This window comes from Papio anubis, chromosome 13 (genome assembly GCF_008728515.1).
Source record: "Papio anubis isolate 15944 chromosome 13, Panubis1.0, whole genome shotgun sequence".
In the NCBI taxonomy this organism is placed as follows: domain Eukaryota; kingdom Metazoa; phylum Chordata; class Mammalia; order Primates; family Cercopithecidae; genus Papio; species Papio anubis.
In genome coordinates, this window is record NC_044988.1 from 99,497,132 (window position 1) to 99,514,032 (window position 16,901).

At 47.6% G+C, this 16,901-nt stretch overlaps 1 protein-coding gene across 25 annotated transcripts in view; it reads right to left on the reverse strand.

Moving 5' to 3' along the window:
• The window catches only part of FNBP1 (formin binding protein 1), a 161,758-nt gene continuing 144,857 nt past the window's right edge, over positions 1-16,901 (reverse strand). For 10 of the 25 annotated variants that reach the window (XM_009188029.3, XM_009188027.3, XM_009188023.3 and 7 more), the window contains 4 exons: positions 16,036-16,168; positions 13,673-13,794; positions 13,227-13,366; positions 8,007-8,672 (listed from right to left, as the gene is read on the reverse strand). In XM_009188029.3, coding sequence (XP_009186293.1) covers positions 8,494-8,672; positions 13,227-13,366; positions 13,673-13,794; positions 16,036-16,168 — 574 coding nt within the window. In that variant the 3' untranslated portion in view covers positions 8,007-8,493. Of the gene's footprint in view, positions 3,274-8,006; positions 8,673-13,226; positions 13,367-13,672; positions 13,795-16,035; positions 16,169-16,901 lie in introns of those variants that run through there. The other 15 variants (XM_017949551.2, XM_009188028.3, XM_009188025.3 and 12 more) reach the window with 3 other exon arrangements.

Sequence of the window (16,901 nt, forward strand, 5' to 3'; positions counted from 1 at the left end):
TGGCAGAAGTTATACTTTATTTTAACACGTAGAGGATTAACATATAGTTACAAGGTCAATATAAGCCTTCCAATGGAAGCTCTTTATTTGGTTTAATTCCATCTCCAGAGACAAACAGGCAACTCTAGGACCTTTACAGTGGCGACTGGCCTCACACAGCAAAATGCCTCCAAAGTTTAGAATTAGTGCAACACACACACGAACGTCTTAAAGGTGCTCAACATCAGGTTAAAATAGAATTCTGGACCTTTTAAAAAAGTTTTTGGATGATAATAAGCACAGGAGGCAGAGCCAATAAGAAACATGAAACCAGTATTTCTGGAAAAACACTTAGCATTAACGTCACTTTTTTGACGTCGTGTAAACCTTTCTTCTGTAATGACAGATGTTACCAAAAGCCATCGAGACCTTTGTGCTGTGCTGGTTAGACAGGCTGCAGGCTTATCTCCAAGGTGAGCGGGATAAAACCCCCCACGGAACAGCCCATGACAACCTTCCGTGCCTTTTTATACTTTCCCATCCTGCAAATGAAAAACTGGGTAAAGGACAAGTTCCTCTCTTTCATTTTGTTTCTAAGTACTTTTCAGGGCAGGCTCTTTTACAATTAGTCATCTTACAACACAACAGTATTCTAGCACGGCGGTGAAGTGACAGGCGGCAGATATGGGGCAGGAAGGAGACGCTCACGGGAAATTCCACGTTCTACTCTATGTGAACTGCTCCAGAAAAATACAGACGTGATTTCACAGTAGGATTCCCAGAGTCAATGATACATAGGACAACTGACCTCCTCTAAGAAGCCCAGCTGGGGCAGCAGTGAGCTTTCCATGGAGCCACACGGACGGGCCAGGAAGCAACACCCAGGTTCAGCATTTAAGAGCACTCGCTGTAACATTCTTTTCGGACACGGGTGGTGGAAAAATTTAAAAACGCGGAGGAGTGACGGGGATATAAGCGTATCCTATACTGGGGGTGACGGTCATTCAAAGAGCAAATTACTGCAGCTTATACCTTTTTCACTATGTTGCAAGAAATGAATCTATCCTGACCCATCATATGAAAGATGCGATGCACATGCAGATCCCATTTTAAAGAACCGTTTCACATCCTCGTGGAGAGTGGCCCACTTGAGTTGGTGAGGTCAGAAGTTCCTGGAGATCCCTGTCGGCCCTGTTGGCGGGGGAGCCCTTGCGGAGCTGTGCAGACTGCCGCACTCTCCATGCACCTGTTGGTTTGCAGGGACAGAGGCGCGGCCCTGACTCTTCTCACCCTGAGTCATCCCAGCTTGTCTTTTGTCTGTCAAGTTGGTCCTCCTGCGTGTAATGGGTGCACCACGCTTAGGTCACGGGTTGCAGGGACCGGAAGCCCATGGCTCTGCCGCAGCCCTGAGCCTTCAGTGGGCGGTTTGCAGTCCCCCAGGGAAGAAACAGTCAGAGAGGCTCATGCTCACCCGCTTTAAAAACCCGAAGCCACTTCCTCTTCACCTGCCTGGGCCTCCGTGCTTGTGGTTTCTCGTCCCGGAGGGCTGGCTGAGCTGCTCCGGAAGGGTGCTGTGTGGTCAACCCTGGTTGGCTGAGAGGAGCAATTTCCTGGTTTCCACGAGTAAAGACGGCCCCATCCCTTGGGACCTGTCCTTTCTGTCCCTGTCCCTTTGGCTTCTATAGGACTTCCTTGTCTTACATTCGTAAACAGCAAGAGAAACTGAGGATGCTTGAGGGGACCACCTAGTTACAAAGCCAAGCAAATAAAGCTGCCCGACGCCATCCCTAGGCTTCGGTGGCGCTCTCAGTCACAGGAGCTCTCAGCCAATGGTTCCTCTTGACCGTTTCTGCACCAAATGAGAGGAGGGGCTGCTCTGCTCTAAGGTGTAGGGGGCCACAGATTAGGGGATCTCAGGTTTTCCTCAAAGACCCACATGGGGAAAGAAACTTAGCTCTAAAAGCAAACTCAACTAATTCCACATGACCTGAAGAGCACGTGATAAATGGGGTGGTGGCGGCGGGATCCCTCAGCGGACCACGAGAGGCACGGGGTCTTTGGTGATTAAAGTGCTAACCTTGGTGGGGTGCAGTAGCTCACGCCTGTAATCTCAGCACTTTGAGACGGGCGGATCACCTGAGGTCAGGAGTTCAAGGCCAGCCTGACCAACACGGTGAAACCCCGTCTCTCCTAAAAATGCAAAAATTAGCCAGGCGTGGTGGTACACGCCTGTAATCACAGCTATCTGGGAGGCTGAGGCAGGAGAATTGCTGGAACCCAGGAGGCGGAGGTTGTAGTGAGCCAAGATCATGCCACTGCACAACAAAGCGAGACTCCGTCTCAAAAACAAAACAAAACAAAAAAACGAGAAGTGCTAACCTCTTCAGATGCTAATCCTGGGGCTCCTGGAAAGGAGAGGATGTTCGCTTTCCAATGAGCCGGTGCAGAGGGGAGGGCCTCGCTCACAAGCACATGGTCTATAGTTCTCAGGGACAGGGAAGTGATGCAGAGGACAGGCGTGGGCTCCTCACAGCCGGTGGACACAGGTGAGCCAACAAGGCGAGCTGGAATTCGACCTCCAGCGTGGACCTTCCCAGGCCACTGAAAACAGGGCGCCAAACCAAAATGTGTGCGCACGCGTGTGTACTGGTGGGTGTGCCTGTGGGTGTGTGTGCACCTGCCCCCCGCCCACCAGATGCTCTCAGTTCGAGGGGATAGTGAAAGGGTCAATGTTTAGTATGAGGTGCAAGCCTAGAATCCAAAAAGGACCACTGAGGACTTCACAGACTCGGGAGAAGAGGAAGTGTTTTCAACAGCAGACAGTCGGGGACACAGGGATGACATCGAGTGCTCAGTCCGCCTGGTGTGCGCCGGACCTGCCTTGTCTCCTCAGGGGACCCGTGATGACATTTTCACTAAAGGCACTGTGTGAAGCGCGGAAGGGCCGCCAGGACGGGCCCGGGTGGACTGAGGGCCCAGGAAGGAGCAGGCGGGGGTGTGTGTCCCACCGTCTCAGTGGCCTGCGCGGGGTGGGTTGGGGGAGCGATGAGGACTGACCCGAGCCGTGGGGGTGGGCGCTGGTGAGGCTTGTCCCCCACGAGGTGGCCCGGGCTGGGCGGGAGGGCAGGGCCGCAGGGAACATGCTGTAGAGAGAGAGAGACCGCCCCGCAGGGAGGGGGCTGCGGAGGGATGGGCCGTCCACAGGGCAGGGCACTGGAGGCCTGTGGGGACAAGCAGACGGAGGCTCCTCCAGGAAGGTTCACCTGAGGCTCGCAGGCACTCCCCTCTAGGAATCTACAACACAAAGAGAAACAGAAAGAGAAACTCGCTGTTAGAGAGGATGGCGCGGGTTCCAGGCGGGCATTTTGCTCTTGGCTACAAACTGCACCGCCCTGGGAGGGGAGGGTGGTGGGAGGGGAGGAAAGGGGTGGGAGGGGGCATCTCAGAGCAATTGGTTACCACAGGGCAGGTCTGAGATGAGGAACTTTCACGGTTTTCTCTCTAGCCTTTAGCTGGTCTTTCCTTCAGGGTTAAGAGAAGCCCAAACAGGAGACTGATGAGGCCATCCGCCCCAGCTCATCTTTCTCACAAGTTTAGAGAGAAAGTAAGAAACGGAGGCCAGGGCCGGGCGTGGTGGCTCACGCCTGTAATCCCAGCACTTCGGGAGGCTGAGGCAGGCAGATCACGAGGTCAGGAGTTCAAGGCCAGCCTGGCTAACATGGTGAAACCCTGTCTCTACTAAAAATACAAAAATTAGCCTGGTGTGGTGGCGGGCACCTGTAATCCCAGCTACTCGGGACGCTGAGGCAGGAGAATCGCTTGAATCCAGGAGGCGGAGCTTGCAGTGAGCCAAGATCAGGCCACTGTACTCCAGCCTGGACGACAGAGCAAGACTCCGTCTCAAAAAAAAAAAAAAAACCAACCAACCAAACAAAAAAAAATGGAGGCCGGTGCAGTGGCTCACACCTACAATCCCAGCACTTTGAGAGGCTGAAGAGGGAGGATCACATGAGCTCAGGAGTTCGAGACCAGCCTGGGCCACAACATAACCAGACCTCATCTCTACAAAAAAATTTTTTTTAATTAACCGGCACGTTTGCACGTGCCTGTAGTCCCGGCTATTCGGGAAGGTGAGTTGGGAGGATGGCTTGAGCCCAGGGAGGTTGGGGCTGCAGTGAGCCAGGATCGCGCTGCTGCACTTCAGCCTGGGCGACAGAGGGAGACCTCGACTCCAAAAAGAAGAGAAAAGAAATGCATCCATTTCCTAGAATGGTACAAGGAACATGAAGGCCCGATTCTCTCAGAAGGAAACTCGTGGCTCTTCGGCAGCACAATGTAAAATCTTTGGTGAAAAGGAAAACCTGTCATTCTGTATTCATTCAGCAATAAACCGTGAAAAGCTCGTCATCTCAAGGAGAGAGAAAAGAAACAAAAGAAAACAGACTTCTCAGGCCCTGAGTGCACGCAGGATCAGACACGGGAGGTGCCATCATTTAAAAAGGAGGAGGTGGGGGCGGGAGGCAGAATTTTTAAAAAAGCATTGGGCTAGAAAATTCCCTATTACTGGAGATGAAAGAGTTAAACATTCACATTACACAGAATAATTTTCTTGGAAACATGAAAAGTCACTTAAAATACACAATACTGAGAAAAAATATAACATTTATTAGAGAGGCGGATATGAGGGTACAACTAAAAGATGCCAGAGTCTTTTCTTTTAGAATGAGAATAGAAAGAGACAATCATGTTGCTGTATTCAAACAAAACTTACTCAGAACCCCAGAGTTTCTAATAAACTCCAGTGCGGAGCCGCAGCGGGGACCTAGCTCCCCGTGCGAGATGCTTCGCGGCTTTCCGGCAGTTATAAAAACAGAAAGGTCATTAGGCAGCAGGAGAACCCATAAAACAAACAGATAAAAGTACAACATTAAAACAACTCATTCAAGTACTGCTTTGAGTTTTTAAGTTGCAGTCTATACACATGTATTCTGTGGGGGGAGTTATGAAAATATTTAACAGAGAGCAATCGAAAAATCGAAAAACCATAAAAGAAAGTCAATCCAATGGACCCACCGGAAGTTACTCTAGTCTAAATAGTTTGGCAATTATTAAATAAGCACATCGTAGACACCACACACACACACACACACACACACAAAAGGTGCACCGGCATTATAACAATAAAACAGCTGCACTGAGTTATGGGCCTAAGAAAACAGTGGCTTTGCCCCATCAGATGGGTTTAAGGAGGGCAGTGTTTGTGGGCAAGTTGGACAGAGTTATAAACAGAGTAGGGCGGAAAGGCTTCTCTGTACGTATCCTTAATCTCTAAGTGTAACTTTCAAATAAAAGGAGAAAATTATATAAGTAGCTGAGATTTTGCTGTTTTTATTTTAACAGAGAACTGCTAGAAGATAATAAAGTATACTTTGGGTGGAAATGGAAATTCCGGGTTCTTTGGAATTTGGTTTTCTAATATTTCATGCATTGATGAGATGGACCTGAAATTTACAAAATGTCTTTAACTGTTTAGTCAATATTACAGAGATTCATCTGGTATAGTACTGAGACATACAACGTAATGATCACACATTTAAAATTACCATAAATGGATGTGCCCAGACCCCTCCCACCCCATTCCCCCTGAAACCAACTGAGCTGTTTTCTGAATTAAATTTGAATAACGAAGTAACTAAATTTGAATAATTAAATAAGAAAAAAAAACCCACATAGTTTGACCGAACGCCTTTTTGCAAAGCCGACTTTTACAAGGTTAATGCCGTCTCCCTATTTTCGAGTTTTTCAGTGGCTGCTTTGCTTTGTCCAGGAGTTCATAGACTCGAAATGAGTTTGTCATCGGATAGAAAGGTCATATTTTAACACCTTAGGTTTCCCATTCACTTGTTTACTGGGGTAAACAACTTCCTGCTGCTCATTTGAACAGATCCCTGTGGTTGAAGGGTCAGCTGATTTTCTCACTGCAGTGCTTACAAAGAGGCCTGGGGTCAGGATGGGTGGCTTGATTGATATTATGTCAGCAAAAGTATCCAGAAGTAATTTGGGCCTGGCACGGTGGCTCACCGTGTAATCCCAGCACTTTGGGAGGCTGAGGTGGGCGGATCACTTGAGCTCAAGAGTTTGAGACCAGCCTGGCCAACATGGTAAAAACCCATCTCTACTTAAAAAAAACAAAAAACAAAAAACAAAAATTAGCCGGGTGTGGTGGCGGGCACCTGTAATCCCAGCTACTCGGGAGGCTGAGACACAAGAATTACTTGAACCCGGGAGGCGGAGGTTGTAGTGAGCCAGGATTGTATTACTGCACTTCAGCCTAGGTGACAGAGAGTGAGACTCACGCCTGTAATCCCAACACTTTGGGAGGCTGAGGCGGGCAGATCAAGAGGTCAGGAGATCGAGACCATCCTGGTTAACGCGGTGAAACCCGTCTCTACTAAAAATACAAAAAATTAGCTGGGCGTGGTGTGGGCATCTGTAGTCCCAGCTACTCGGGAGGCTGAGGCAGGCGAATCGCTTGAACCCAGGAGGCAGAGGTTGCAGTGAGCCGGGATTGTGCCACCGCACTCCATCCTAGTGACAGAGCGAAACTCCATCTCAAATAAAAAAAAAAAAGTATGTTTTTTCAAAAATCAGGCTGTCACCAAGTAAAAGTTAACAGGCTGTGAGAATCTTGAAACACAGCCACAAGCAACCACAACCCCCACTGGGTTCTGGAGCCCGAATGTGCAGCTACTGCTTGGAAAATCAGTTTAAATGGACTTCAGCTGATAAAATGAACCCACCAGGTAGAGGGAGGGGCTAATTTCCCACTTGAAAGTAGGAGGGACACAAGGAAATCACTTTCACAATCAAATGAAAAGAGAATCTGAGCCATTTGTAGTGGGTTCTCTATGATCTCGGGGTGGATTCTTGAAATGGGCACAGTGAAATGCCTGGCAACCATCTACGCATGCGACCAATTTCACTATCTAACCTCCCACATCAATGCCAATTTGAAAATGCAAATTCTCATGTGCCCTAGATTCCTTTCGATGTGATGAGACATTTTATTTCATTCTGGCTACAGTTAATTGTATAAAATGAGCCAGAAATTCTAAAATCATTTCCAGTAAATCCAAACTTTGCCAATGATTGAAAGCAAAAACAAAAACAAAAACAAAAAACAAAAGCAAACCCCCAAACTCTCTGAACAGCGATGTGCTGAGATCTGAGATCTGTGTCTGTGGGGAGAAGCATTTGCTGCCGCACCACGTTTTATTTATAGCCCCACCTGGGCAAGGATGGATGCAGCTCTACTTGTAAAACCAACAGAAACAGAACCAAGTGTGAGAGAAAATCACAAGGAGCTGATGCGTGGACATGCTCCGCTTTTAAGTAACTGCATCTAAACAGCACTAGCACATCTGATCAACTGTCGATTTGGGCCGGGTGCAGTGGCTCACGCCTGTAATCCCAGCACTTTGGGAGGCAGAAGCAGGCAGATCACTTGAGGTCAAGAGTTTGAGATCAGCCTGGCCAACATAAGTGAACCTGTCTCTACTAAAAATACAAGAATTAGCCGGGCGTGGTGGTGCGCACCTGTAACCCCAGCTACTCGGGAGGCTGAGGCACGAGAATCGCTTGAACATGGGGGAGGTGGAGGTTGCAGTGAGCCACTGTACTCCAGCCTGGGCAACAGAGCCAGACCCTGTCTCAAAACAACAACAAAAACAACAAAAACACAAACACAACAACAAAAAAAACCTGTCAATTTGATGACATTTGGAAAATCAGCAATGCCATGTAAAAATCAACTGGTCAATTCACTGAACTTTTCCAGGTTTCAGCTGGTTGTCTGGGATCATACAGATATAACAGGATACTCGTGATGCCCTACCAAGGATGCTGACCATGTTTAAGTAAAAATACACAGTTTTGATGCCAATATAAGAATCTTACTTACTCCTTTACTCAAGGAGAAGGAGATGTTATTTTACTTGTGACTTCCTCCCAAGTGAATGAGTATACAATTTAACAAACTAGCACAGTTCAGTTTATTAAGTTACAATCTGTAACCTCCTAATGTCGCTCAGTGTATGGTGGACACTAGATATAAACAAGAATAGGGAAGTCTTTGGCACCTGCAAGATGTGTGCCGGCTTTTAAATTCAGAAAGATTGATTAGAAGCTACAGTGCAATTTTTTTTTTTTTTTAATCTACAGATACCACCAAAAGAAGAAATGCTTATCAGATTTCGAATGACACAGCTGTAAATTGGCGGTTGGCAGCTTTCCACATAAAATTTTCATCAGTAAGTGAAACTTGATCACAGCCCAAACTAGACAAGACAATTCAGGTGCCCGGACCCTGAAGTCCCCTGTGAGACTACAGGAACGCACGCACTGTGGTGCTCGCCAGCCAGTCTCTTGAGGAACTGCCTGCAACAGTCACGGTTGTGGGGAGAAACAACTCCATTTTTTTAAAAGTTTTTTTTTTTTTTTTTTTTTTTAATGGTATTAAATATAAGTCTTAGCACCTTTGGCATTTTTGTCCAAACAGACTTCGACATACGAAGTGGGGACATAACCCTCTTCATCTTCATTTCTCCGAATGCGGGTCCAGCCATCGCCTTTGTCTTCCTCGATGACATACAGTGTTTCTCCTTCAACCACGGAGATCGTTCCTTCATTCTGACCTGAAAAAGCAGCATCAGGGTATTTCAGATGTCTTGGCAAACGCAGGTAGAAAGCCAACAGTGGCCTTCGCAATGAAACAAGTGTCATCAAAGATGAAGTCCATGCAAAATTCACCCCACTTGGTCCTTCTCTGACACACTGACCCCTCACCCACTGCCTCAAAACCGTCTCCTTCTGCACAGAAATGTCGGGGTTCTTACCTCTGTCTCTCTAGGGACCCTCTCTAAGGCCTCCAGGGGCCTCTTTCTCCTCCCTCCCAGAATGGCAAGTGTTTCCCCACCGGGAAAATCTTTGGTCCTCTTCTCTAGTCTTCTGTCTCCCTTGGATCTCTCTTAGGGGAAAGGTACCCCCCCATGGCTCCAACTGCTTCTCTTTTGTCTGCTGGTTTTCTTGGGGGGAGTTGGGGGGATGGAGTCTCGCTCTTGTTGCCCAGGCCAGAGTACTGTGGTGTGATCTCAGCTCACTGCAGCCTCCGCCTCCCTGGTTCAAGCAATGCTCCTGCCTCAGCCTCCTAAGCAGCTGAGACTATAGGTGCGCACCACACCCAGCTAACCTTTGTGTTTTTAGTAGAGACAGGGTTTCATCATGTTGATCAGGCTGGTCTCAAACTCCTGACCTCAGATGATCCACCTGCCTCAGTCTCCCAAGTTTTTTGTTTTGAGACACAGTCTTGCTCTGTTGCCTAGGCTGGAGTATGATGGTGCGATCTCTGTTCACTGCAACCTCTGCCTCCCGGGTTCAAGTGATCCTCCTGCCTCGGCCTCTGGAGTAGGTGAGATTACAGGCATGCGCCACCACGCCCGGCTAATTTTGTATTTTTAGTAGAGACAGGGTTTCACCATGTTGGTCAGGCTGGTCTCGAACTCCTGACCTCAGGTGATCTGTCCCCTCGGCCTCCCAAAGTGCTGGGATTACAGGCGTGAGCCACTGCGCCCGGTCCAGCTGCTCCTCCTTAAACACTGTCCTCACATACTGCTTCCATTCTGGTACCTTCTGTAGCCAAGATTCCACTTTTCCTACTGTCTGCAGCACACCGCCACCTAGACATGGCCCCAACACCGGAAACAACACAGAGGAGCCTGGATTCACTGTTCTTCCTCCTAACTGTATCCTCCTCCTACTTCTCCACTTCCCCAGACCTCTCCATCCTCTCAGAAATGCAACTCTGGGAGCCATCTTGGCTTTCCTCTCCTTTTTCTTCCTGGCTTCTGATCAGCCCCAGATCTATGCAGTTTGTCAATGGCGGCATCTCTGTATCCATTCCTTGAACAAGGCCCCCAAGACTTTCTGCTAGGATCATTTCAAAGGCTGCCCCCGCCCAGTTTTCTGCAAGGCAAAGAGTTTAGGGAGCTGTTAATAGGGCAACAGGGAATGGGGGGGGATGGTTGGAATATGAAGTAAAACTGGGAACATTTAAACTGGTACTTCTTTCTTATTTTGTCACATTGAACATACAGTCTATTAAAGGCTCTGAAAAGTCCTGTAGTAAAGAAATCTGTAAAATGTATTTATCCCAGGGCTTCCCAAACTTACTTGAGCTCTGATTGCTATTTTTTAAAAATTTATTCATTATATTAAAATGCAACTTTTTCATAATTTTATTATTTATTTATTTTTTTAGAGAGACAGGGTTTCACTCTATTGCCTAGGCTGCAGTGCCGTGGTATGATCATAGCTCACTGTAGCCCTGAACTCCTGGCCTCAGCCTCCCAAAGTGCTGGGATTACAGGTGTGCTGCTACTGAACCTGGCCTGATAGCTTCTTTCAAGGCTTCCTTATTAATGTTCCGCAGGACATCATTTCAAGGTTCATCAGTTTAGAAACACTAAGCTAGTTTATCTTTTCTTTTCTTTCTTTCTTTTTTTTTTTTTTTTGAGACAGAGTTGCCCTCTGTTGCCCACACTGAGGGCAGTGGCGCAATCTCGGCTCACTGCAACCGCCACCTCCTGGGTTCGAGCAATTCTCATGCGTCAGCCTACTGAGTAGCTGGGATTACAGGTACCTGTCACCATACCTGACTAATTTTTGTATTTTTAGTATAGATGAGGTTTCATCATGTTGGCCAGGCTGGTCTTGAACTCCTGACCTCAGGTAATCTGCTCACCTCAGCCTCCCAAAGTTCTAGGATTACAGGCATGAGCCACCGCGCCCGGCCTAGGCTGGTCTTTCTAACCATCCTCCCTGTTTTCTAGTTGATCCTACACATCTCACAATGACTTTCCTAAGGTACAGCTCTGACTGCATCAACACCCTGCTAGAGGCTGAGCTTCAGTAGCTCTCAATGTTTGCCACTTTTAAAATCCAGATGTTTCTCTAACCTCGCCCCCACTGGCACTTCCCACTTTGTAGTGCCACATTTCACTATTAGGACTTAAGACATCTAAGCTCCAGCCACACAATGCCCATTTTTGGCCACACTCCCCATGCCATGGCAAGTTCTCCAAGCTTCCTTAAGGAAGTGACCTCATTCTCCCTTGTCCTCCCCATTCCTCTGTATCCCTCCTCTGGCAAACACTGCAAGCTGTCTGCTTTTATTTTTATTATTGTTTTTTTTTGAGAGGGAGTCTCGCTCTGTCACCCAGGCTGGAGTGCGGTGGCGTGATCTCAGCTCACTGCAAACTCTGCCTCCTGGGTTCACGCCATTCTCCTGCCTCAGCCTCCCGAGTAGCTGGGACTACAGGTGCCCACCACCATGCCCGGTTAATTTTTTTTGTATTTTTAGTAGAGACGGGGTTTCACCGTGTTAGCCAGGATGGTCTCGATCTCCTGACCTTGTGATCCGCCTGCCTCGGCCTCCCAAAGTGCTGGGATTACAGGCATGAGCCACCGCGCCCAGCCTATTTTTATTTTTTGAGAGGGAGTCTCCTCTGTTGCCAGGCTGGAATAAAGTGGCACGATCTTGGCTCACTGCAACCTCTGACTCCTGGGTTCAAGTGATTCTCCTGCCTCAGCCTCCCAAGCAGCTGGGATTACAGGCGCATGGCACCACGCCTGGCTAATTTTTGTATTTTTAGTAGAGATGGGATTTCACCATGTTGGCGAGGCTGGTCCTGAACTCCTGGCCTCAAGTGATCTGCCTGCCTCAGCCTCCCAAAGTTCTAGGATTACAGGTGTGAGCCACCGCACCCAGCCAGATCTGGAAGGCTTCTAAAGAAGGTTCTGGTCACAGAAAGAGAAGAGTGTGGCTAGGCACAGTGGCTCACACCTGTGATCACAGCACTTTGGGAGGCTAAGGTGGGAATACTGCTTGAATCCAGGAGTTCAGCACCAGCCTGGGCAACATAGTAAGACCCTGTCTCTACTGAAAAGTACAAAAAGTACAAAAGTACAAAAATGAGCTGGACATGGTGGTGCTTGCCTATAGTCCCAGCTACTCAGGAGGCTGAGGTTGGAGGATCACTTGAGCCCAGGAGGTCAAGGCTGCAGTGAGCCATGATTGCACCAACCGCACTCTAGCTTGGACAAGAGAGTGAGACCCTGTATTGCCGTCACACACCGAAAACGGTTCAATGGCTGAAATGGTCGGTTTGCCATGATGATGCGGCCGATGATGAATGAAATGGTACGGAATGAAGATGGGTACGAATGGAATGATGGAAATAAATGATGGATAATGAATGGGAGGAGGAAGGAATGAATGATGGATGGAATAATGAAGATGGGAATGGAATGATGGATGAAGGAATGGAATGAAGGATGGAATGGAATGATGGAATGGAATGGAATGGAATGAAGGGAAATGGAAGGAATGGAGGAATGGAATAATGGAATGGAAGGAAGGAAGGAAGGGAAGGAAGAAGGAATGGAAGGAAGGAAGGAAGGATGGAAGGAAGGAAGGAAGGAAGGAATGGAAGGAAGGAGGGAAGGAATGGAAGGACCATGGAATGGAAGGAAGGGACGGAAGGAATGGAGGGAATGGATGGAAGGAGGAATGGAATGGATGGAATGGAATGGAAGGAAGGAATGGAAGGAATGGGAATGGAATGAGGAAGGAATGAAGGAATGGAATGGTGAGGATGGAATGGAATGAATGAATGGAATGATGGAATGGAATGAATGGAATGGAATGGAATGGAATGGAATGGAATGGAATGGATGGAATGAATGGAATGGAATGAATGGATGGAATGGAATGAATGGAATGGAATGGAATGGAATGAATGGAAGGGAGGGATGGAATGGAATGGAATGGAATAGAATGGAGAATGAATTGGAATGGAGAATGGTATGGAACGTGGAATGAATGGATGGAATGGAATGGAATGGAGAATGGAATGGAATGGAATGGAATGGAATGAATGGAATGGAATGGAATGGAATGGAATGGAATGGAGGATGGAATGGAATGGAGAATGGAATGGAATGGAATGGAATGGAGAATGGAATGGAATGGAGAATGGAATGGAATGGAATGGAATGGAATGAATGGAATGGAATGGAGAATGGAATGGAATGGAATGGAATGAATGAATGGAATGGAATGATGAAAGAAGAGTGACTCAGCTATTACGGTTTTTAAAAGGCAAGGGAATCCAGCGGACACGAAATGTCACCTTCAAACGTGTAGAGAGCTTTGCATGTCCCTATGGCAGGGAGGGGCTCCTCATCATCAAACTCGTCGTCAAAATCCGTGGCCAGCACCTTCACCTCACTCTCCTGACTCTGCTCCTCTGTGTAACTGCCATCTGGGCTGCTCAAGAAAGGAAAACACAAAGCAACTAAAGCGACTGACCCCAGGGAGGACCGGTGGTTGAGTCCCCAGATTGAGAGTGCTTGCAACCCCCGCCCCTCAGCGAGTGCTGCAACTGAGACTACGGTAAATCATCCGCAGGCTCAGATCCCACACCCCATGTGGCATGGGGAAAGTGACAGGTCAATTGTAACAGACATTTTGGCATTGAACAAGTGCCTTATGCTCATTCCAGATTCCGAAATTTAGAAATAAATAGAAAGCCAACAGGCTCCCTTGCCAGAGGCAGGCGCTGTGCAGATACTGTACCTCTCGCGGTCCTGGGCGCAGTTGTTGACCGTGGGTGGGTTCTGGCTGTCGTACAGTCCGCTCTGCCGGCGCATCTGCTCGCTGCGTGCTGGGAGCCGGCCTTCAACCTCAGCCAGCCAGGCCTGGAGACGAAAGCAATGAGAGACTCCAACCTAAGGCCATCTGAGGGCCAGCCCAGAGTGTCCTAAGGTCCCAAAGGCCATCTTAAGACCAGCCCAGAGCGTCCTAAGGTCCCAAAGGCCATCTTAAGACCAGCCCAGAGCGTCCTAAGGTCCCAAACTCAGGGGCTGCTCTTGGCCATTTAGCCCAATGTGAGAAAGTCTGCACCGGGGCAGAATGGCCACGTGTTCTGCATTCGACTGTTTAAATGGACTCAACGGCGGCTGCTTCCATTTCACCCAAAGTTGGAGACATAGAAACAGGTTTCATATTTATGGAAGCACCACCACGAGGCAGGTATGGCAGAAAGCACACTGGACTACGCTATCCCCTTGGGCTTTTAAGCAGCAGTGCAATCTTGGATAAGTCACTTCTAGTTTCCTTTTGACCATGAGGTCACCATGCGATACCTGAGGGCACAGCCATGCTTAAGCAGTGACTCAGTTTGAAAGTCACACTTCCCATTTTTTAGGAGTGTAACTTTTTTTTTTTATAGAAATGAAACTTGTACTTAAAAATTAAAGTAGATAAAATGATCTTCAGCAACACTGGAAACGGTATAAAGAAGTCAAAGGAATAAAAATGATCAGAAGGCTGGGCACGGTGGCTCACGCCTGTGATCCCAGCACTTTGGGAGGCTGAGGCAGGTGAATCACTTGAGGTCAGGAGTTTGAGACCGGCCTGGCCAACATGGTGAACCCTGTCTCTACTAATAAATACAAAAATTAGCTGGGTGTGGTGGCGCATGCCTGTAGTCCCAGCTACTAGGGAAGCTGAGGCTCGAGAATCACTGGAACTCAGGAGGTAGATGGTGCAGTGAGCTGAGATTGCACCACTACACTCCAGCTTGGGTGACAGAGCAAGACTCTGTCTCAAAAAAAAAAAAAAAAAAAAAAAATCAGAAAAGGACTGTTCTAAGTTCTAAATGCTCAAATGAACATTACTGATGGATTCTGAAAACAATGAAAAAAGCTGGCCAGGCGCGGTGGCTCATGCCTGTAATCCCAGCACTTTGGGAAGCCAAGGTGGGTGGATCATCTTGAGTAATGGGGCCTGAGACCAGCCTACTAACATGGCAAAAACCCCGTCTCTACTAAAAATACAAAAATTAGCCGGGTGTGGTGGTGCACACCTGTAGTCCCAGCTACTCAGGAGGCTGAGGCAGGAGAATCACTTGAACCTGGGAAATGTAGGTCACAGTGAGCTGAGATCACGCTACTACACTCCAGCTCAAGTAACAGAGGGCTGCAGACTTCATCTCAAAAAAACAGAATGAAAAAAGCCATAGTTAACCTTTCATTGCTGGAAACAATCTATTCTGATTGGTAGAATCGGTTGCTAATGTATTTTTCCACGCTCTGTAGTCTTTAAATGTGGTGTAGAGAGTGGGTTCAGGAGGCTTTTGTTGACAGCTTTTGAGTGCTCCTCTCCCTCCCTCCAACTTTTATTATTTATGTTTCCTGCTTGTTTCTCATTTGTGTTTCCTGCTGGTTCTCACACACACACACCCTTTCCATAATGGGCCCGCTGAAAGAACAATTGTATATTTCAGGGGATTTTTTTTCATTGCTTTTTGATTCACTGGGATAATGGATCGCTCTATACCCCAATTTTATTACCATGAGATGAAGCAGAATAACTTAAAGTACAAAAAATACTGGCCGGGCACAGTGGCTCACAGCTGTAATCCCAGCACTTTGGGAGGCTAAGGTGGGAGGATGGCTTAAGGCCAGGAGTTCAAGACCAGTCTGTGCAACAGAGCAAGACCCCGACTCTAAAACAAATAAAAAATTAAAAAATAAAACTTAGCCAGGTATGGTGGCATGTGTAATCTCAGCTCCTCAGAGGCTGAGCCAAGGAGGTCAAGGCTGCAGTGAGCTATAATCATGCCACTGTACCCCAGCCTGGGCAACAGAGCAAAATCCTATCTCTAAAATTAAAAAAACAAACAACCCCACCAACCCCCCAATGTATACAAATACAACGTTAAACACTGTCAGGTTTTACAGACACGATCAAGATAGGCTATGATGAGAAGCAGAATGTTCCAAAGCTGTATTTTTCCTTTGACCGTAACTCATGAAACAGCCTGCTGTTCCCATTGTGTCCCTCCCAGTGAGAGGACCGTCAGGGCCCCACGCCATTCTATACCGAGGAACACCTATTCTTCATTTCCAAATAAAGTCACAACAGAAGTTTCATACCTCAAATTTCTGGGTCTCTAGTCGCAGTTTCTCTATATTTTGGCTGACTTCTGCTAATTTGTGATCCAAACTGGCTGGGTCTCCCATCTGAGGATTCTTTAGGTAGACATCTTTCATTTTTGTTATGGCATCTCTGAAAGAAAGAATGAGTAGAAAACTGTAATGGATGGCTTGCCTGTAATCCTTAGCACTTTGGGAGGTCGCAGATCTGGTGGGATCACGAGGTCAGGAGATCGAGACCATCCTGGTTAACACGAAACCCCGTCTCCACTAAAAATACAAAATTAGCCGGCCAAGCATGGGCTTCGTGTCCCAGCTACTCGGGAGGCTGGAGGCTTGGTAAATGGCGAACCTGGGAGGCGGAGCTGCAGTGAGCCTGAGATCTCAAGTTGCACTTCCAGCCTGGGCGATAGAGAAGACTGCCTCAAAAAAAACTGTAAAGGTTATTCCTTTTTTTTTTTTTTTGAGACGGAGTTTCACTCTTATCACTCAGGCTGGAGTGCAACGGTGTGATCTCGCTCACTACAACCTTCACCTCTGGGGTTGAAGCAATTCTTGCTGCCTCAGCCTCCAGAATAGCTGGGATTACAGGTGCATGCCACCACGCCCACCTAATTTTTGTAGTTTTAGTAGAGATGTGGGTTTCACATTACTTGGCTGGCTGGTCTGTTCCTGACCTCAGGTGATCTGCCTGCCTCGGCCTCCTAAAGTGCTGGGATTATAGGCGTGAGCTACCGCGCCTGGCAAAGGTTACTCTTATCAGCCAATATTCTACCACTTGGAAAACTATATGAATGCAAACATGGGAAGATTAGAGTACGGATTATAAGGGACTATTGGGCCAGCTTCCATTCTGGAAATTATAG